Below are 23,133 nucleotides of genomic sequence, written 5' to 3'. Positions count from 1 at the left end.
TGAGAGAAATACGATTTTTGTGCATGTGGAAAATGTCTGGGATCTTTTATTTCAGCTCATAAAACCAACACTTTACATGTTGCGTTTATATTTTTGGTCAGTATAAATCCAATCTTTAAAAAAAAAAATTGGACATATACATATTGCCCCTTACAAAAAGTATCTGTACGTTGTGTCGCAATAAAACGTTTCATCCATTCTACTCAGGAGCACTTCTATTTTCCAAATCCACAGAGTTTACACCCCAAGGAGTGTTGCTGCTCAATTTGCACCCCTTAAAGAGTTTTTGATATTGGACATATACATATTGCACTGTACAAAATGATTTGTATGTTGTGTCACAGTAAAAGGGGGTCCATTCTCCTCAGGAGCACTTCTAGATTTCCAAATCCACAGAGGTTACACTCAGGGGGGAGTGGCTGCCCATTTGATGGCCCTGATATAGAGCAGCCCATCAACTTAAATCCAATCGTTTTTGTCATATTGGACATACATATTGCGCCATACAAAATAATCTACTCACTAGAGTCCATAGCAAAACAGATGAGTTGGAATGAAAAAGTTTGCGTGGGGCCCCTTGACACTATATGGCACAAACATAGCACTGTAAGGGAAAAAACAATTGATTGTGTCCATAAAACTACGGTCCAGTCTGCACTTTTGTACTGTCACTTTAACTCTCTGCTGACTGACTAATTCAGGAATATACAGTAACTATTTTAGCTTACTCTTTGTTTGCTTCCAGTGTGAAATAAAACGCCATTCCAAACCAGACTTACACTCTTGGCTTGCCTTATAATGGAGATGCCAAATTCTGACTATTAGCAGGTGATTAGGTGAGAAGCGAACTGCTTAAGCGAAACAATGCAATCAGTAAATGTATGTCACGAATTTCGAATGTGTCTATTTAATAAGCTGTGATAGTATTGGGCATGACAATGTACTATTGTAAGGTTACGTTTTATCAATATTTGCACAAGTACGGTATGCGAGTAGTACAACAAATTTACCAACTGGCGTCGCACTTGTCTCCTATTTTTTTATGCTGCACTGATGAACATTATTATAAAGGAGATAATGTTTGGCCACAAAATCTTTGGTTTTCTTCTCAAAAGGCAATATATTTCAGTGGACATTAGTTTATTTCCCTTTTAAGAATATTTCATGCATTAAATACAAATTGTGAAGATCAACTGTACACTTATGTACAATAAACAATATTCTCTATTATCACATGCATTACAATTCCCATTACAGTTAAACATTTTTGTAGTGAACTATTGTCCAAAACAACTCAGGGGTGTAGAGCAAATGTAAAGGCTGCATTATCACATGAGCTATCTCCAAAATAAGCACATAGGCCAAAAAAACTAGTCCAATATTTCAAACATGGGCATGATATTTAAGACCAGACAGCACAAGCCGACATAGGCAAATTTATAGTGAAATAAAGTTTCACACTGACATTTGAAAAATGTCAAATTGAGAAGCAGTCTACTTCGCACATTAAAGAACTTGCTACACAGGCAATTATACCATACGACTGCTGCCTGCATCTCGCTTATAAATGTATTTCAAAGACAACAGCCATAAAAATCAGGAAAAAGTCTAACACCCCCATTGTACTGGTAACAAGTGACCTTCACATCACTTGTAATTAAAAGTGCAGATGATCTATATATTGTACCGCAACACATTCCACAATGCTGAGACTCTTTTAGGATGCTCTCTGCAAGAAATGTTACATAGAATGCTATAAAGCTCACACATACATATCCACATATGCTAAACCTTATAAAATGTTAGGGGACATACACTTCAATAGCTTACAACATCTCTGGTCGAGATATAGTGTTATTTGACACCAAGTAGGATAAGATCATGTTGAATATGACAAACTACAGACTTGCTGTTATCACAATTATGAAAAAAAAGATTCAATGAAATGCTGAGCTTCCAGACACCACTCCTTATCTCTGTCCCTTTTAAGGACATGGTATATTACTTTTCCTCACTGTTACCGTTATGGAAAGATTCTCCACATTCAAAACTATCCAGTCCTATCCTCAAAGCAAAGCTAATCAATTATGATCCACAGTAGGGAGGGACATGACAGTGACCTCTATGACTCTACATGAACTGCTCCTATGAGTCCCTCTATCTAACATATGGTATTACAACAGTATATTACTATGAAGGCACTGCAGGGGAAAATGTGCTAGGAAGTTAACACAAGCTGATTCACACTAGTTCAAACTGCAACAAGTCTACGAGATGAATTGTGTTTTATTTACACCAGCGCTGACTTTTCAGTGCCACTACATTTTGGCTATATACTCCATCCTGTATATAACCATGTTATTTTCTACTCCCTATACAGTGCCTTTGGAAAGTATTCAGACCCCTTGACTTTTTCCACATTTTGTTACATTACATCCTTATTCTAAAATGGATTAAATAAAAAATCCTCAGCAATCTACACACAATACCCCATAATGACAAAGCGAAAACAGGTTGCTAGAGATTTTAGCAAATGTATTATTGTTTTTTAAACAGAAATACCTTATTTACATAAGTATTCAGACCCTTTGCTATGAGACTCAAAGTTGAGCTCAGATGCATCCTGTTTCCTTTATGGTAGAGTGGCCAGATGGAAGCCACCCTTCAGTAAAAGGCACATGACAGCGCTCTTGGAGTTTGCCAAAAGGCACCTAAAGGATTCTCAGACCGTGAGAAACAAGATTCTCTAGTCTGATGAAACCAAGATTGAATGCCAAGCGTCACGTCTGGAAGAAACCTGACACCATCCCTACGGTGAAGCATGGGGGTGGCAGCATCATGGTGTGGGGATGTTTTTCAGCGGCAGGGACTGGGACAATAGGCAGGATTGAAGGAAAGATGAACGGAGCAAAGTACAGAGAGATCCTTGACGAAAACCTGCTCCACAGCACTCAGGACCTCAGACATAGCCAAGACAACGTAGGAGTGGCTTCTGGACAAGTCTTTAAATGTCCTTGAGTGGCCCAGCCAGAGCCCGGACTTGAACCCGATCAAACTTCTCTGGAGACCTGAAAATAGCTGTGCAGCAACGCTCCCCATCCAACCTGACAGAGCTTGAGAGGATCTGCAGAGAAGAATGCAAGAAACTCCTCAAATACAGGTGTGCCAAGCTTGTAGCGTCATACCCAAGACTCAATACTGTAATCACTGCCAAAGGTGCTTCAACAAAGTACTGAGTAAAGTGTCTGAATACTTACGTAAATGTGATATTTCCGGTTTTTATATTCAATAAATTAGCATAAATTTCTAAAAACCTGTTTTTGCTTTGTCATGATGGGGTATTGTGTGTAGATTGATGAGAAGGAAAAAAAACTATGTGATCAACTTTAGGCCTGTAATGTATAAGGCTGTAAAAAAACAAAAAGTCAAGGGTTCTGAATACTTTCTAAAGGCACTGTATATAGCCATGTTATTTTGACTCTACATTTTTATTTGTTATTTACTATGTATTTGTTCCTCGCATCACTATTTCTATTTTATCTTTAACTCGGCATTAGTTAGTCTACAACGCCGGTTGTCTACGAAGCATGTGACAAATAAAATGCGATTCAATTTTTTGTATCAAAAAGTAAATCTGCAGAGCCAGTTCCTTCCAGCTTGTAAGACTCAAAAGGCCTTGCAACAGCTGAGACGGAGTGTGTTCTCTAAAACAAAATACACCGCCCTCTGATTCCGCACAATCATCTCTTCAGTCATTGGACAGCAGTCGGCAATCACTCCTCCCCTTGCCGCCATTTCTGGGATTCCTCCTGGCGTGCGTCTGGGTGAATCTGGTTCCTCATGCCCCCCAGTACGTTGGAGGTGGCCTCGGTGGCCATGATGAGAGGCTTGACCACAGCTGGGGGGAGCTGTCTAAGGACCCCACCCACTGCCCCGGTCATCCCACGCTGCTCGTGCTCCCGTGTGGCCGTGTCATAGATGGTCAGAGCAGTGTCCGTGATTCCCTGTGGGGACACACACATTGAACATGATTTATGACAGTCCTGATAAGTAACTTCATTCTGTACTCAATCTTGTAGTGTGTTACACTTTAAGCAGCACTACAAGCAGATGAGATGCAAATTGCTAGCATCTTGCAATTTACCTCTTTTACAACACTGTAAGCATTGGCTACTCCTTCTCTTAGATCAACTGGCTGATGAGCAAATCGGTAATGAGAGAACCGTTTTATTCTCTTCATTTCCCTCTCATCGGATCCTGGAGATACCATGTCATAGGCAGTCTCTGCTGCTGCCTGAAGAACACAAATACAACAAATTGTTTTGCATTACATTATGGAGCCTGACAAACTGGTAACACAGAAGTTGAGATGCAGGACAGTTACAACCTACATTAGAAATATTCTATCTGGACCAGGGTGTGTTTTTACCTGGATAGTCCGCACCATACGGTTGGTAAGCTCCAGAGCAGCCATAGCTGTGGAGGTGCCAAAGGAAGCAGTACCCCGCTGCAATCCACGTACAACCCGACCATCCTTCCGGTACTGCTCTATCGGGAGCCACACCAGATCCCTAAATCCCTGGACTGAACAGGCAGAACATTTTATTTGGTCAATACAAAAAAGGCCCAAAAGATCAGGATTTCTGACTTTTAATTTAGTTTATTAATACATTAAAAATACTCTAAAATACATACTGAACAAAAATATAAACGCAAATGTAAAAGATTTTACACTTCAAGTGTTACAGTTCATATAAGGAAAAATCAGTCAATTGAAATAAATTCATTAGGCCCTAATCTATGGATTTCACATGACTGGGAACGCAGATAGGCATCCCTTGGTCACAGATACCGTAAAAAAAGTAGGGGAGTGGATCAGAAAACCAGTTAGTATCTGGTGTGACCACTATTTGCATCATGCAGAGTGACATCTTCGCATAGAGTTGATCAGGCTGTTGATTATGGTCTCTGGAATTGTGTACAGATCCTTGAGACATGGGACAGTGCATTATCCTGCTGAAACATGAGGTGATGGTAGTGGATGAATGGCATGACAATGGGCCTTAGGATCTAGTCACCGAAACTCTCTGTGCATTCAAATTGCCATTGATAAAATGCAACTGTGTTTGTTGTCCGTAGTAAATGCCTGCCCATACCATAACCCCACCACCCCAATGGGGCACTCTGTTCACACGTTGTCTGCGGTTGTGAGGCCGGTTGGACGTACTGCCAAATTTTCTAAAACGACGAGAGGCGGTTTATGGTAGAGAAATGAACATTCAATTCTCTGGCAACAGCTCTGGTGGACATTCCTGCAGTCAGCATGCCAATTGCATGCTCCCTCAACTTGAGACTTCTGTGGCATTGTGTTGTGCAACAAAACTGCACATTTAAGAGTGGCCTTTTATTGTCCCCCGCACAAGGTGCACTTGTGTAATGATCATGCTGTATAATCAGCTTCTCCTTCTATGCCACACCTATCAGGTGGATGGATTATCTTGGCAAAGGAGAAATGCTCACTAACAGGGATATAAACAAATTTGTACACAACATTTGAGAGAAATAAGCTTTTTGTGCATACGGAACATTTCTGGGGCGTTTTATTTCAGCTCATGAAACATGGGATCAACACTTTACATGTTGCGTTTATATTTTTGTTCTGTGTAAGCATAACAATAGTATTTTTTATGTTGATCCAAAAGCTTACAGACTAATTTCCTGTGTAGCGCAATTGGCCAAAAGCATGACCTTTGTCACAGTATCTGTGTGGTGCTGAGAGGCTTAGACAGAGTCTTCTTACAAAGATCCAGTTAGTAATTTAAAGAAGCCCTTGCAAATGAAACCACATGCAACAAGACATTAGTGACTCAAAACCAGTTTATCAACATACACATGTCCTACTTACCCAACTGTACCAGCGAGTGGATAGGTCCCACTCCACCCAACAGTCCTGGCAGCTGGTTCTTCTTGATGTCGTTCAGCCACTCATTTATTGCATAGGAAAAGAGCTTATCCACTCCCAACAGTCTGGAAGAAACCAATAATGTCCTCACAGTTACTGCATACTGTATTATTCATACTATACATAGATACCCTGTGTGTCATATTTAACATAACGAATGGCCAAAATAAGTGTTGGTAGGTCCAATCATAACGAATCATACTAATATGAGGGGACTGTACTGATTAAACCTACCCTTGTCTGTAGCATAATCGCCTTAGTTTCAACTCGGAGCAATTCAGCTGCGTCAACCCAATCACAATACCTGCAAACGTTCCCTGTAACAGAGGAACAGCGTAGGAAACATGAGCAAAATGTGCTACTGTGAGGGTAAGAAATGTTATACTTATAAAGAATGTGCTTATCCATCAGAGCTTGTGAACCAAAATATTGCACAATATGTAGGCTGGACAACACCAGTTGTCAAGCCTGTCAACACTGGAATCACTGAACACAAAACTGAATGTGTTGGTATGCAGTGTTTTGAAGAGATTGTTAAAACAACATACCTGCTCCATTGAAACATGTTTCCCATGGTAATCCAGACGAATGGGAACTTCAGAAGTAAACCGAAACTCTCTGAGGGAAATCAAACAAAAGAAAACAAATATTTCATAATTTCCTAACAACATCAATAAACACAATGTGGACACCTGCTTATCTCATTCCAAACTTATGGGCATTAATATGGAATTGGTCTCCCCTTTGCTGCTATAAAAGCCTCCACTCTTCTGGGAAGGCTTTCCACTAGATGTTGGAACATTGCTGCGGGGACTTGCTTCTATTCATTTCTTTATGGACCTTGCCATGCTGAAACAGGAAAGGGCCTTCCCCAAACAGTTGCCACAAAGTTGGAAGCACAGAATCGTCTAGAATGTCATTGTATGCTGTAGCATTAAGATTTCCCTTGACTGGAACTAAAGAGCCTAGCCCGAACCATGAAAAACAGCCCCGAACCATTATTCCTCATCCACCAAACTTTACAGTTGGCACTATACATTGGGGCAGGTAGCGTTCTCCTGGCTTCCGCCAAACCCAGATTTCTTCCGTCGGACTGCCAGATGGTGAAGCGTGATTCCAGAGAACACGTTTCCACTACACACTAGTCCAATGGCGGCAAGCTTTACACCACTCCAGCCGACGCTTGGCATTGCACATGGTGATCTTAGGCTTGTGTGTGGCTGCTGCTCATCCATGGAAACCCATTTCATGAAGCTCCCGACGAACAGTTCTTGTGCTGACGTTGCTTCCAGAGGCAGTTTGGAACTCTGTAGTGAGTGTTGCAACCGAAGACAGACGATTTATACGGGCAACAGCCCTCTGTGGTCCCGTTCGGGGAGCTTGTGCGGCCTACCACTTCGCCGCTGAGCCGTTGTTGCTCCTAGATGTTTCCACTTCACAATAACAGAACTTACAGTTGACAGGGGCAGCTCTAGCAGGGCAGAACTTTGATGAACTAACTTGTTGGAAAGGTGGCATCCTATGACGGTGCCACATTGAAAGTCACAGTTCTTCAGTAAGGCCAGTCTACTGCCAATGTTTGTCTATGGCAATTGCATGGCTGGGTGCTCGATTTTATACACCCGTCAGCAACGGATGTGGCTGAAATAGCTAAATCCACTAATTTGAAGGGCTGTCCACATACTTTTGTATATATAGTGTACCTGTCCACTTCTACACATAGTAAGGACACCTACCTGAAGAAGATGGGCTGGTCAGTGAAGGATGATGCAGTGGCAGCCTCAGCTTCCCCAGAGTCGCTGTTACTGGGCAGGGTGAGGCCATTGAGACTGAGGCTGGAGCGGCTCTGGGCAGGCACAGAGATGATGGGGGCAGGGTCCTGGCTCCCACCTCCATTCTTAGTGAAGCTGCACGAGACCTCTGGGGCAGACGGCTTCTTCATTGAAACACACAGTGCTGCAGACCAACAAATGCATCATTGAGGGTCAACATTTTGCTCAGCGACAAATCATGAAATAAAAGCTGTGATGGAAATGCTATTCAATAGGCTACATATTTCATACAGTAGTAGCCTCTAGCCAAGGATATTTTACCTTCTTGATCAGGTGGAGAGAACATCTCAACTTCAGCAGCAAGGCTAGCAAAGAAGTCTTTCAAGAAAAACAATGCATCCTACATGAAAATAAAAAGCCTGTGTCATTTCAAAGGGATCAATATTAAAACTGAAACATGTTAAATGAGATCATGTGAAAGCCTACCAATTTCCATGGCTTGAAATATTTTGCAAACCTCAGAAGGATGTATGATTAACTAGATAAAACCAGCACGTTTTTCTCTGGCTCACCTGATCGATGTTGAGGCGAAGGGGCATGAGTGAGACTCTCAGACAGCACTCCTGGGGTGCTTGACCCGTCTCTGGACACATGTGCAGAGCCCGAACTGTCAGCTGCAAGAAAACAAAAACACATTCAGCCTCAACATGCCTTATCCACTACCATGTCTTTGATATGACCACAGTCACATGGGCATTAGTCTAGATGCCCAGTGTCCCTCACCATGTTGGAGTGGGCCGTGCGGGGCATCTCCTTGCTGGAGTAAAGGTACAGGAACTTGTTCATCTGGGAGGTGGCCAGTCTGTCTCTGATCTCCAGGTCCTGGACGATGAGCACCTGCCGGGACACAGGCTGGTCCGCCGCCGACCCAGAGGCCACCGGGGACTGGGGGTATACCTCATGTTGGAACCGCACCTGAGAAAAGAGCAATTAGTCCTAAACTTTAGCTTCAGACTCATAGGCAGCATGTTGTATAGTTACAGGAGAGGGGGGTTGTGTCATGTTCTCTTACCTTGCTGAGCTGGATCTCCATCAGGACATCAGGGTTCCTGCCCCGCCCTCCCCCGGCCCGTCCTCCACCCCTGCTCTGTCTGACTGGGGTCTGGGAGGGGGAGCTGTGTGGGGTACACCTTCAACATAACCCAAATATTAACAGAGGACACTTGATCATCTGTTGCACCTTTTGACCATTATATCCATTTCTTTCTCTAGCCATCCTGACATTTCACACAATCTCAGTTCAATCACATCTCCCAGTATTGTTGTTGTAATAAAGAACAGCTGAACAGTCCAAAGCACAAACACTCACCCCCAACTTCTAGCTGGAGAGGAGGTGAATGTGGAGCTCCCAAAGTCCTTCCCCCCGTACAGGTGCCAGATGACAGAGATCTCCCTGATGAGGTAGCGCAGCTCTGGGACAGGGAAGTTCAGGGCTCCCCTGCTGGAGTCGCTGCTGTCCAGGGGCAGGCCAAAGTGGTCGTCTTTGATCTCAATGGAGTCTGGGATTAACTTGTTCACCAAGGGCTCCTCGTCCCGATCCTGAGACAAACACACCCATCACACCAATGCAATGGAGTGACACTAAAAATGTACAAGTTATTCAACATGCTGAGTAAGTAAGTGTATGAGATGCATGTTCTTACGTCTGCTCTGGAGCCTGGGGTCTCTAGAATACAGAAGTCGTCGGTCTCTGGGACCAGGCTAGGGGCAGGGGTGATGAGGGGTGAGTGGAGCGTAGGGTAAGTGGGACTCAGCTCCTGAGGCAGATTTCCGCTCTCGTCCGGGAAAAGGAAGAGGTCAGAGCGAGGCTGGTCGAGGTCATGATTCTGCTCCTCATGAATTCCTGTGGGGGAGAGTAAGGACAAGGTAAAATCACTTAGACAACTACTATGCATGTAGTAAATCTCCAGTCGTTTTAGTTGTATGTAGTCTCACCGTTGTGTTGCAAGGCCAGGCTGTGCTGGTTGTCTGTCTCCTCCATGGCCTCACTCATCAGGTCCTGCAGCATCTGCTGCTCAGCGTCGGGGAGCGGAGGAGCCTGGGAAGGGGGCCGGCTTGAAGCCTCTGACTGACCAAACAAACAATGACATGAACACCATTTTAACTCAGCAGACAGCAGTCCATAGCCTCACGACAGTATTTACACCAGTATAAATTCTACACAGTCCAGACTGGTCTTCTGTCTCAAGGCAATAGTTTGATATACTGTAATTGTAATGGCTATGTTGAGTCATAAATAAGCCTCACAATTTACAGATACAACAAATTCTCCACTGCCCAGTCACTGCTCTTCACTCTCAAGGCAACAGTTTGATATAGCGTAATGGCTATGATAAATCATACATGTATATGAGGGGTATAAATGCTGACCTTGGCTCTATGCTTGGAACACGTGCTTTTGGCCTCCGGCCCAGGAGGGGGCACTAGGTCTCCATAGCTGGCCACATACTGGATGAGGTTCATCAGAGCAGCACAGGAGTCTGAACACGTTCTGATGTGGATGACGTCACTGGAGCAGCGCAGCTCAAATCTGGGCTCAGTCTGTCAAAAGACACAGTGAGAAGACTGGATCAACGGTGCTGTCTTGCTGTTGGAAAGACTTTTCTCATAGATCAACAGAGGTTGTCAGCTCTTACCAATTCTCCATCCACTCCAGGTTTGACAGCAGTGATCCTCAGCTCTAATGTTCCCATGTCTACCACCTGCACATAGTCTGGGAGATAAAGCACATGGGTTACTGGTCCAAACAAATCTGTTTAAATAGAGAATATTTTAAAGCATCTTTGAATAACACATTTTACCAGAGTTTGTCTCACCTCGCATTAGATTTACAGAGACGGCGTTGCTCTTGTCAGAGAGGAACAACGCTGCTTCATCCAAAATGATCCTAGAACCAGCACAAAATACATACTGAAACACATAAACGTCCAACTTCTCATTTCCTGTCAATGACACGTCCAGTGCTGCAACTGTACCTGAGAGTGGAGGATGAGTGGTCTAAGGAGACACTGCTGGAGATGCTGAATGTCTCCACTACCAACAGAGACCTGAGTGGCAGGTACAAGGGCCTGCAGAGAGGATATACACCATGTTAAAATACAATCATCCAGATCAGGTATTCCCAAACTGCCGTCATTTATATTTTCCAACGGGGCTATACATTTGGGTGATGATTTTTCTTGCCTGAGTAGCCTCGTTTCACTGCCAAAAATAAAATAGAACCATCTTGTGTTCAGCAAAATAACACAATGTCAAATACAGGTAGCCTAGTCAAATAATTAACATCCAATCACATTAACCGTTACTCTCTCGCGGGAAACCTTCACTCTTGCGCAGACATTTAGAAACGAAACATGACAATTCGAAAAATAAGCCACAGGAGTTTGAGCGAGAATAAAGACGGCTTTCAAGTAGTAAGACATGTATAAAAGCAACAGATACCATTAATAAGAAGGGGCTAGAAGCGTCTTATATGGTGAGCTACAGAGTGGCTAGGACAGGAAAGCCCCATACTATTGTGGAAGACTTAATTCTTCCTGCTGTCGCAGATATGGCCGGGACAATGCTGGGAGAAAAGGCCCAAAAAACTATACAGACAATGACTTCATCAAACAACACTGTTTCACGACGCATCAGTGAAATGGCAGGAGATGTTTTGAAACAATTACTGCTTCGCATACAAGCCAGTGAATTATATGCATTACAGCTGGATGAGTCAGCAGATGTGGCGGGCCTGGCACAGCTGCTGGTATATGTCCGTTACGTTTATGGGGGGTCAATTAAGGAAGACATCCTCTTCTGGAAACCAGGACAACAGGACAACAGGAGAGGATATTTTTAAAAGTACTGGACAGCTTTGTGACATCAAATGGACTTTGGTGGTCAAGATGTGTTGGTATCTGTACTGATGGTGAAAAAGCCATGACAGTGAGACATAGTGGAGTGGTAACGCACGTGCAAGAAGTTGCTCCCGACACCACTTGGGTACACTGCAGCATCCACCGAGAGGCTCTTGCTGCCAAGGGTAATGCCTGACAGCTTGAAAGATGTTTTGGACACTACAGTGAAAATGGTTAACTTGGTTAAAGCAAGCGCCCTGAACTCTCGTGTATTTTCTGCATTATGCAATGATATGGGCAGCGACCATGTAACACTTTTACAACGTACAGAAGTGCGCTGGTTATCAAGGGGCAAAGTATTGACACGTTTTTTTTTTTTATTGAGAGACAAGCTTAAAGTTTTCTTTATTGACCATAATTTTCACTTGTCTGACCGCTTGCATGATGATGAGTTTCTCACACGACTGGCCTATCTGGGTGATGTTTTTTCTCACCTGAATGATCTGAATCTAGGATTACAGGGACTCTTCAACTATATTCAATGTGCGGGACAAAATTGAGGTTATGATTAAGAAGTTGGAGCTCTTCTGTTTGCATTAACAAGGACACCACACAGGTCTTTCCATCATTGTATGATTTTTTGTGAGCAAATGAACTCAAGCTTACGAACAACGTCAAATGTGATATAGCGAAGCACCTGAGTGAGCTGGGTGCATCATTACGCAGGTATTTTCCCGAAACGGATGACACGAACAACTGGATTCGTTATCCCTTTCTTGCCCTGCCTCCAGTCCACTTACCGATATCTGAACAAGAGAGCCTCATCAAAAACGCAACAAGCGGTTCTGTGAAAATGTTATTTAAATCAGAAGCCACTGCCAGATTTCTGGATAGGGCTGCGCTGAGAGTTTCTTGCCTTAGCAAATCAAGCTGTTAAGACACTGATGCCCTTTGCAATCACATACCTATGTGAGAGTGGATTCTCGGCCCTCACTAGCATGAAAACTAAATACATTTACAGACTGTGTGGAAAATGATTTAAGACACAGATCTCTCCAATACAACCCAACATTGCAGAGTTTTGTGCATCCTTTCAAGCACACCCTTCTCATTAACCTGTGGTGAGTTATTCACAATTTTCAATGAACAAATAAGGTTTTATATGTAAGATGGTTAAATAAAGAGCAAAATTATTGATTATTATTATATTATTATTTGTGCCCTGGTCCTATAAGAGCTCTTTGTCACTTCCCACGAGCCGGGTTGTGACAAAAACTCACACTCATTCTTATGTTTAATAAATGTATCGTATAGTGTGTGTGTGGCAGGCTTACAATGATGGCAAAAAAACTACATTTGAGAGTACGCTGACCCTGGTGCTAGAGGGGGTACGCAGCTGGAGGTTGAATGTTTGAAGGGGTACGGGACTATAAAACGTTTGGGAACCACTGATCCAGATACACAGCCAAGTTAGGTTACAAACGTGACCTATCTACACTGTAGTCTAGTCCACTGTTTCCCCAACTCCAGTCCTTGAGTACCCCAACAGTACACATTTTTATTGTAGCCCTGGACAAGCACACCTGATTCAACTTACCAACTAATCATAAAGCCCTAAATGAGTTGAATGAGGCATGTTTAGCTGGGGAAACAACAAAAACGTGTGCTTTTGGGGGTACTCGAGGACTGGAGTTGGGAAACACTTCTAGTCAACAGCACCTGTAGTCCAATGAGCAGCTCCACAGGTGCAGATGAAGGGTGGTGACTGAGGCAGGTGGGATGTAACCCAACACAGGCTCATCAGACACATTCAGGAAGTCCACAATCTGTTACACACAACAAAGAAACACTGATCAGACAAGAGTATGGTTTAACCAAGGGATGCTTAATGTTGTGGCCTCAGACCGTACACAAACACCTTGGATGGACAGGTGTTGCGTTTACCTGGTCATACCAGCCCAGTTTGGGGGGAACCACTCGGTGCTGGAGTGTGGTCCCTCTCACTCCCACTGCAACCAGGAACTCCTGCAGAGGAAACACATAGTAACAGTGAGCACATATCTCCCCGTCTGTCAAAAATGACATGGCTTTTCTTTCTCAAGCAACAGGCTAGTGTTTCAAACACTGGCACAAGTTAATGCACACCAATAGAAATGTAAAATGGGGTGTACCTACCTTGACATTGCGCTCCATGTTCTGGGAGGAGATCTTGACGGCGACAGACAGCATGCTGTGGTCCTCCAGGCCGATGCCCTCCGAAGGGGACGCCCTATCAGTCTCAGAGCGGTAGATGGCCGGCTCCAGCCAATGAGGACGCGTCCTGCAGGGCAGCTTGATGTCGGACACTGGGGTGTCTCCTTCCACCAGACCTAGGTAGAGATATAAACCCATACAATGTAACAGACACAGTGGCATCACCATGAACAATGGCATATTTACTCATTTGCAGAGGGGATCTATGAAGCTCCACCTCAAATGTGTGCCCAGGCTTAATGTCTCCAGTCTTACCTTGGTGATAGAGACAGATGTTGCTGGTGTGGAAGCAGATGTAGTGCCTGTCTTTGTAGCCTTCGTACTGTGTAACACTGAACAGGACCCCATTCTTCACCTCCAACCAGAATTCTCCATGTCGGTTATTCAAAATAGTCTTATCCTCCTGCTGGAAAATAAAAATAAAAATTGGGGGACCAGTCAGTCAAACAGTCTCAGAGAATACCCAGCTGTTTAAATGCAATGTAATTGAGAAATGAAAGATCATTGTGTATGTAACTCAGGGTTACCTTAGCGCTGGTCTGCAGAGCCACCAGGCCATGGTTGACAGTGAGGATTACAGAGAACAGGCTCTGTGAGGTCTTGCTCTGGGCCTTGGGCTTCTTCTTCCTGCGAGATCTGAAGCACTGCTCAGAGGCAGGGGAGTAGTGGTGCATGGTCTCCTCCTCTGATCCACTGTCCTCCTCTACAAGCACAGGACACCACAGCCATACGGGTGGGGAAAGTTGCAGTTCATTTGATATGAAGGGATAACATTTGAACCATTACATTTCAGTACTTTTTTTACCTGGAACAATTGTACACCTCAATAATATTAATGCACAGAACCGAGTGCACTACAGACTAGCAGCAGCGTATGAAAACCATGAATGAGATTGAGATGCAGCAGATGTTGGTTGAACTATGTAACTATGTGGGGAGAGTCTCACCCTCAGGGCCAGTGGAGCGGAACGGGCTGAAGCTGTCCTTGGTGTAGTGTGCAGCGTTGATCAGCTGGCTGGCTACAGACAGCCCTACTCCATACGGCATGTTCTCCACTGTCTCCACAGGCGAGGGAGCGTTGGGCTCCCATAACAGCAGGTCATTGTTTATCCTGCAAGAGAGGGGGTTGACTATAGACATAGTAAAATGATCATAATAATAGCCAATAGTCAATAGTCAAAGTAATAGCTGTGGTAGAAGCAGTGGAAGATGTAGTAGTTATTGTGATACTATTGTTTTCGCATTCCTAGAACATTTGATTAGTTTCCCGTTTTTTGTGCATAGTACCTGTTATGCAGTTTCTCATAAAAGGCCTTGTTGGGTAATGATAATTGCACATTTGGCAAGCATAACTCTAGGATAAAGCGGGAATTGCTCATGGTTTTCTCCTGGAACTCTGTCATTTCAGCCACATCACCAGGAATGACCATCTAAAGGAGAGGGGAAGAAATGTCAATCATTCAAGTTCCCAAATTGCCAGTCCTAACTAAATGTTGATCAATCAGTCCTAATTATGTTCAAATTAGCGTATCAATAATAAAATGTGCTCCTACCTCCTCATTCTCATACATGACCCGGCGTGAGGAGAAGGGGGAGGGTTCAGGCTTCCCAAAATCACAGACATCCTTCAGTGAGTGGGCACCTCCCCCCTCCTCCTCCTCCTCTGGGGAGTGGCCTTCAGCCCCCTCGTCCTCCTCCGCAGTCACACGCTCCAGGATGGAGTGGACAGCGGTGGGGTTGACTTTCAGCACCACTCTGGAGGGTTAGTAAGGAGTTTCACAACATCTAAGGGACAAGGTGTAGGTATGACATGAAGCAGTACAGTACTACATGGACAGGTGTACAGTACCTGGGCCAGTCAAACTTCCCACTGTCAGAGGTGGTCATGTCTCCATCCATGGTGTGGGAGACCCTGAGGAACCTGGCTGCAGGCTGGTCCTCCTGTTCCTGGAACTTCCCTGTGCGAATGGATGAAAAATGAATGCAGAAATTATATATATATCAAAAGTGGTTCTGGTTTTGAGGCTAACCTGTACGTTAGCAGCTGGGTGACATACATACCGACTAGCTCTCTGAAGGTGAGCTCCATCTTGGTCTGCTCTGGGGAGCTGCTGCCTGTGAACTCTGTCTTCACCTCCAGGTCCTCCAGCTCCAGGTACAGAACCTCCTTCTGCAGGGACTTCTTAAACCAGGGGCCTCTCTCCTGGTCCGAGCGCAGGTCTGGGATGGGGAAGCGCACCACCAGGCTCAACACAGGAGCGTTGACTCTTATCGACACGTGGGTGTTGGCTGGAGTACGGCTGTCATCAAGGAAGACCTCTGTAAAGGCCTTGTGCTATGGGGTGGACGGAAACATTTGAGATGATTTACTTTTTCATAGTTATTGCAATAATAGGCAGCTTCCTTAAACACATGGTATAATCGCTGCTATGACTGTGTAAAGATGGTATTAAGACGGTCCTCACCAAGCTGATGTGTTTATTATAGGACGTGTACATGTGAGAGGCCATCATCTCCGTGGTGATCAGTTTCTGTGGCTGTAGCAGAGAGTTGAGGCGGTCCACGATGCTGATGTCCAGTTCAGAGCGGACCGCCCCCAGCTCCACCTGGAAGTCAGCCTTCCTGGGCATGGTGCTCAGACGCACCTGTCCACCCTGGAGGAAAGCATGTAAGGGGGTACTGTATGAGGCACTGTACAGGATTTGCTACGTACTGTACATTGTGGGCCGAATACTAACTTGAGATGCACACAAATCTCAGTTTGACATTAATGCATGACTGATGCAGAATTAAGTTGCAGTTACTTGAGAGTATGGCAAGTTGGGTTGCAGAACTGGGAATCTAATTACGGTGCATTCACTGCAGCTTTTAATCTCCCTAAGATTGCTCTTACCTGCGGCCCTCTGCGTTCAGACAGTTTGTAGAGCAGGTGGAGGCAGGTGGCAGATGGTGCCTCAGTGGTGACAGGGGTATCAAATGTCAGGAGCTGAGGTGGGACAGACCGAGAGAACATCAACATCTCGACAAGCACATGCCATCTATGCCTAGATCCAAAAATAGACTTAAACATCTGTTATGTTGTTATGATATCTGTTTACTGGGACACTGTGGATGTTGTTGGTGGGGAGGCCTTTACCTCTGTGTACTGGACCCCTCTTAGGGACACACCCCTTTGGGCCTCAGAGGGGAAGAGACACTCCAGCAGCTCCATCTGGCCCAGGGACACGTCTGTGCTGAAGCTGTGCAGGCTGGAGCCCTGACAATGCTCATATGTCACCTTCATCCCCTGAGCCACAAACCTGGAGAGATAGAGGACACATATGACATGGGATTGAGTCAGTCAGGTTACTAAGGTGGCAGGGGAGTGCAAAATATGTCAATAAGATCACCTGAGGTGGTCATAGGGGCAGGCATCGTCAAACGCTGTGCGTAACTGGATGAACCCTGCTGGGGGGAGCTGGTCGGAGCAGACAACCCTAAAGAAGTCAGCAGCCATGGGGGCCAGTGGGCTGGGGGCAGCATCTGGTGGGGGCAAGGGGTCGATGTGGAGAACACACACAGCCAGGCTCCCCAGTGTCAGCCTGAAGACCAGCTCCGGCCTGGACTCATCACCATGGGCTTTGGTTGGGTGGGCTGAAACACAGGACAAAATGAGTGAATTACTGACTTGTAAACACTCTGCTCAGTTTATTCTAAATGGTAGTGACAGTGTATCCTGGTTCTTACAGGTCTGTCTCAGCAGCTTGTGTTGGAGTGGTGAGTCCCGCATCAGGAAAGGGCTTTCTTGGGTCTGCTTCTCCCTCTGTCTGGGCACATCAAGGTAATCGTCCCAGAGGTTCTTAGAGGACAAAGGAACAAAGAATTACTCTATGTTACAATAACCATGTCATTAGATCAGGTTAAGATGCTTTTACTAAGTCTAGTGAGACGTACCGTGGCATTGCCAGAGGGAGACTCTCCTGGAGAGGGGGAGTAGTTACTGTTGAGTGACAGGTCCAGGTCCACAGTGGGCGGTTCCCCCAGTGGGGGGAGGGACGACAGGCTGTGAGACATGTCCATGTCAGCCATGGAGAAGAAGACATCCTCTGCTCCAACGAGAAAGAAACTAGATCAAACAATTGTTCGTGATATTTAGATATAAGCCTACAATAACTATCAAAAAGCTCAATACAAGTCATCAGGTTATTAAACAGTGGTTGGAGGTAACAATTCATCTGAACCTCGGCTGGACACAGTTCTGGTGGTCTGGCTCTCGAAAAGGTCAGGGTCTTCCCCGGCCATCATTGAGTCCTTCTTCAGGCAGCGGTTTAGCTCCATGTGGAGCCGATACTCATCCTCCTGCTGCATGGGACGGTTCCTCTTGTCCTTCCCCCACTCCGGCCCACCTTCGGACACAAAAGCAGAGGCTTATAGTGTTTCACTCACCAACCTCTGAGGCAGCTCCTTTTGAGATATCATCATTAAATTGCAATCATTAAACCCACCTGAGCCTGAAAAAACTCCAAACATGTCCAGGAGTAGGTGAACTTGCCGTGGAGATAGCAGCATGATCATTGTACTGATCTGTCCATCAACATCCAACTGAAAAAGAAAAATACCCTTTCAAAGACCAAGACAATAGACATTCTGTGCATTTCAGTGTGTTCAAGTTTCACAGCTGCTGTGCCATTTGAATCATGTGAGAATGCTGACCAAACCTTTGCTCCAGGCATGGTTTGGTTCTGTTTCAGGACAAGCGACAGATCGATTCTGCCACTAAGGTGACCAATCTGCATGGGTTCAAAGGGTGTTGCAGAGGAAACAGGCTCTGTGAACTGGGGGTGTGGCTCACAGATTATTCTTGGGTTCCAGCTGGGGGATAGCTTGGCCTCTGTCTCCTAAGGGGGTGCAGAAAAGGGAAGAGCGAGTGAGTATCTGTGCTTAAAACTACACAGGAGATTATTTGGATGTAGACTCACTGCTGGGATGGGTGAGGATTTGAAGCCAGGTCTGGCCGCCTCTGAAAACTCGTCCCAGAAGACAGTGACTCCCTCCAGTTGCAGGTTTTTATGTGCAAACGTGGTGGGCTGGTGCACATTCACACTGGAGCTCTCCTCGCCCGTCTCATCACAGTAAACAATCCTGAACAACACAAAACAGATAAGGATTTAAGAGCTCATGTAAAGAGTGGAAAGCTCTGTAAACTGCTCAATAAAATCAGGATTACCTAAGTAAAAGTTATTGGACACTACTTGAATGTGCAAGTAGTTGTTATAACCTAACTTACTTGTTGATTCGCATCTCAAGAGCGATTCCTGTTTTGGAATTTTCTGGAACATGTTCTATTCTGAGAACCGTGTCCAAAAAAGTCACCTTGACTCTTCTCAGAACTACAGAAATGAAAGTAGAAATCATAATCAACCCTACTGATCCTTGGGAAAAAGGCCCACTCAAGTGTTGACTTATTGTACAGTAATTTTGTACTGCACCTGTTTCTATGGTCTCTGCAAACTTCTCCAATCCCTCTAGTGGCTGAAAGCTCTCCCCCAAGTCATCCGTTAGTCTCTGGCTCAGACACTCTTTGGCAAGCTGCATGCTGCTCGTCATGAAGCTGGACCAGTACATGGGTTCCATACCTGATGCTAGGGGCACACAGGGAGAAACAGTCATGGTGAACATGATTTATGCAATCTATAGTCGATGTGGAATCGTTAGCTAGTTAGCTGTGTGCGCACTAGTAGCAGGCAGCCATAGTACAATGATGCTGGAGAAACAAACAAATGGAGGTGTCCTCTTACCCATGCGTGGTCTGGGTCTGAACACCATCTCCAGTCCCTTGACCTCGAGGGCACAGTTCTCCTGCAGCAGGGACGCCCATGGTACGGTCAGAGAGATGGTCTGGATGAAGCCCTCTATTACCTCGAAGGGGGCATCCACCGACTCCAAGATCTCATTTAAAGACTGAAGGGGAAGAAATAGCACTTAGGCAAAGGTACACTTAAAGCATTTATGTCAATACAAATCCAATTATGCCATTGCTATTATTTGTTTACACAACAAAGGTTGAACTTACCCACTTGTCCAACGGCACTTGTGCCAGGGATCCAGTGCCTTGATAGAGGTCTAAGCTAAGCTGATCTAAACTCAGTTTCTCTTGTAGGAAATTGCCCAAATACCGATGCAAAAGGTATCTGCATGCCCGCTTCTTTATAGACTCAGAAAATGGCCAAGGCATGTTGGTCTGATAATTGTGGTGGTTGCCAAATGGCTGTTGAATACAGTATTCAACAAATATGGAGAAAAAGGATGTTGGAGAACTATATATTTATCTTAAAATAATTTTGCATTGGTAGTATCGGGCTTGTCATCCTGGCAACTTAAAATCAGGAAAATGTCAACTTAAACATCCTATACATACAGGGAGAATTATATGGTTTCTATGGAGATATGTGGCAGTAATTCCAACTTCAGTTTGCTGTACCTATCAATGAAAAGGAACATAAGATTGAAACTCAACTTCACATTTGAACACCACATCAGATAGCAAGTTAAGGCTTCAGTACCAGTACTATAGCAATATTGTTGTCACTCCTAGGAAGAGAAGTAGACAGTATTACTGTTGGTAGCTGCATGTTAGTGACACTACCCTGACTTCCAAGCGTCGGGCTAATATATATAAAGAATGGGTGGCAATATCTAGCTAGCATCACATCACATCATTGTTTGCTCAAACCGGGTGTCTAACGTTACTCGCTTGATAATCCTGTCTATACCGTTAACTGAAAGGATCCGTCGAAATATGATAGGTTTTAATGGTTTGACAATACTGCTAGGTTATTTTAGTTTGATTACAAATATGTAGCTAGTATGACAAGCTTACCAGGGTATGTCGATAGCTATAAAATTAAATCCCCACATAATCGACTTGTTTCTCGTCTGGGGTTGTTAGCTAGCTAATGTTAGCACGACTAAGCTAGCATGAACCTCTTGAACATCTTGGACTAGAACTAGTTTGTCTGCCACGCTCTTTTGAATATAGCTCAACTGACATGGCACGACAGTATGTTACGTGTCATATAATGAGTTCTATATAGCAATTTGATTGCATAATAGCTTACGTTTCTCACCTTCTGCATGAATTGTTTACAAACACTTTCATGACACTGCACCATTGAGGGAGTTCGATAAAGTGAACCGGTCTATGGCCCGTGACGTGACCGGGCAAAACCGGTGAGTGAGGGGCGCCCTCTCAAATCGAACAGTAATCTGCGCCGCTCATCCCTGTTGTCAATAAGGCAGCATGATGCATCGTTAAGAAACACACAACATTTATTTTCCATAAAATATGTTCTAATTTTCAAACGAGACAAATCATTTTGATCAAAATCAATCACTTTTGTATTTGAAAACACATAAACCTACTATTACTCCACGTGATTAACCTACGTCACTTTTGTTTTGAGCAGTCTTCGCCGTCGGCCAGAACGGGGCCCCTGGCTCACGACCGGTTTCCAAAACAGATGCAATCAAGGCTAACCCGCTTACCCCGGGTATGTCCGGGGCATTAATATAACTCCCTCTTGACGCTTTCCACGCTCCGCTGTACGTAAGAAGACAGAGGGACGTACACAACCGCACTCCACCCCTTCTGCGAAAATCTACTAAAAGTGTTTACGGCGCATATGGTCTCGGCAAAGCTTTTTCCTCCACAAGTTATTCCACTTCAACTTTTTCATATGACTTCTGATCTGAATATTGCCATGTTCAAAAACAAGGTGTAGAAATAATTGCAAAGAAGTAATTATCAAAAATATTTAACAGTGGTGTTGACCCGAAGTCACTAAGGGCAAAAGATTTTGAGAACTGGAAATGTGAAATATTCATGAACAAAACTCTTTGTTGATCACACAGAAGTACAGTTAAAAAAATTAAAAAATAAACCTGCGGTGGGAGGTAAGACAGCTAGAATTATTTTAATTGTTTATAAACAAATTACATTTCCCGATTAACTGTTGAAGTTTGCGTATAATCATGATTGTTTATTGGAAATACAAATCATTCTATAACGAGAACCCATAGCAACGTACATTGGCTGCTATTGGCGATAAGTTAGCTAGCATGCTAACATGGTGATGATGGTAGTGGACTGCAGTGGGTCTGTCTTGTCACAGAATGAGAAGTGGTACGGTAGTGATGGGAAACCGAGGCTTTCTGAGGCACCAAATTGTGCCGAAAACGGTGAATTACTCAAAGCTTCATTATCTGTTCACAATGCATTAGTAACAACATATTTTCATAACTCCGTGGCGTAGCGGTAAATCGTTGGCTTTATTACCCAATAATCAGTTGGAATACCTGCGTCATACTTCCCGTTTTTGCCTTCCAAGTTTACTACACTGAACAAAAATATCAACCGCAACAAGATAATTCATCCATTTCACAGGTGTGGCATATCAAGAAGCTGATTAAACAGCATGATCATTACACAGGTACACCTTGTGCTGGGGACAATAAAAGGACACTTTAAAATGTGCAGTTTTGTCACACAACACAGTGTTTTGAGGGCGTGAGCAATTGGCATGCAGACTGCAGGAATGTCCACCAGAGCTGTTGCCAGAGAATTGAATGTTAATATCTCTTCCATAAGCTGCTTCCAATGTCGTTTTAGAGAATATTTGGCAGTAAGTCTAACCAGCCTCACAACTGCAGACCACGCGTAAGCCCAGGATCCCAACCCAGGTGCTGAGGAGTATTTCTGTCTGTTATAAAAAAAATAAAAACATTTTTATGGGGGATAACTAATTCTGATTGGCTGGGCCTGGCTTCCCAGTGGGTGGGCCTGACTGCCAAGCAGGTGGGCCGATGCCTTCCAAGGCCCACCCATGGCCGCACCCCTGCCCAGTCATGTGAAATCCATAGATTAGGGCCTAATGAATTAATTTCAATTGACTGATTTCCTTATATGAACTGTAACTCAGTGAAATCGTTGCATGTTGCGTTTATTTTTGTTCAGTATATAAAAAAAACGGAATCTATGGCATTAAAGATGCTTAAGACAAAAGCTTATACTAAATAAAACAAATTATTTAAACAGTGCAGAAAGTGTGGTTTCACTTTTTGTATTTTTTATGAAATAGTGTGTCTTCAACCTCACCCTCACGTCCCTGAATGTTCTCTGCTCCCTACCTGCTAAGCTAGCAGTCAGGGTAACGCCTCGATCACACCGACTTTTTGATACACCAGAAGTACATTTATTTCCAATGGAACG

The 23,133-nt window shown here is 44.3% G+C and overlaps 1 protein-coding gene across 2 annotated transcripts; it reads right to left on the bottom strand.

Moving 5' to 3' along the window:
- Positions 1 to 1,123: 1,123 nt before the first annotated feature.
- On the bottom strand, positions 1,124 to 21,128 carry LOC106611034 (autophagy-related protein 2 homolog B). 2 transcript variants are annotated; one of them, XM_014210846.3, is made up of 43 exons: positions 20,993 to 21,128; positions 19,939 to 20,346; positions 19,664 to 19,826; positions 19,355 to 19,507; positions 19,153 to 19,255; positions 18,845 to 19,007; positions 18,584 to 18,763; positions 18,371 to 18,467; positions 18,107 to 18,271; positions 17,820 to 17,971; positions 17,613 to 17,724; positions 17,276 to 17,519; positions 17,023 to 17,185; positions 16,780 to 16,872; positions 16,352 to 16,540; positions 15,948 to 16,221; positions 15,736 to 15,844; positions 15,440 to 15,641; positions 15,174 to 15,316; positions 14,834 to 14,997; positions 14,414 to 14,589; positions 14,142 to 14,292; positions 13,809 to 14,002; positions 13,578 to 13,658; positions 13,353 to 13,459; positions 10,770 to 10,862; positions 10,611 to 10,681; positions 10,431 to 10,507; positions 10,165 to 10,335; positions 9,730 to 9,862; positions 9,438 to 9,637; positions 9,104 to 9,333; positions 8,807 to 8,924; positions 8,518 to 8,709; positions 8,307 to 8,408; positions 8,056 to 8,134; positions 7,699 to 7,918; positions 6,511 to 6,580; positions 6,197 to 6,279; positions 5,906 to 6,027; positions 4,430 to 4,584; positions 4,145 to 4,294; positions 1,124 to 4,004 (listed from the first exon to the last, which is right to left on the bottom strand). In XM_014210846.3, exons 2-43 carry the CDS (start codon positions 20,098 to 20,100, stop codon positions 3,774 to 3,776), a joined length of 6,237 nt encoding a protein of 2,078 aa, XP_014066321.3. In that variant the 5' UTR covers positions 20,101 to 20,346; positions 20,993 to 21,128; the 3' UTR covers positions 1,124 to 3,773. The 2 variants fall into 2 exon arrangements, with proteins under 2 accessions (XP_014066321.3, XP_014066322.3); XM_014210847.3 differs by having other exon boundaries at positions 20,984 to 21,065.
- Positions 21,129 to 23,133: the final 2,005 nt, after the last annotated feature.

The sequence above is a fragment of the Salmo salar genome, chromosome 09, assembly GCF_965601325.2.
Source record: "Salmo salar chromosome 09, fSalSal1, whole genome shotgun sequence".
Taxonomy (NCBI): Eukaryota; Metazoa; Chordata; class Actinopteri; order Salmoniformes; family Salmonidae; genus Salmo; species Salmo salar.
Note: the sequence above shows the minus strand (reverse complement) of the source record. Positions and strands in the feature narration are given on the sequence as shown.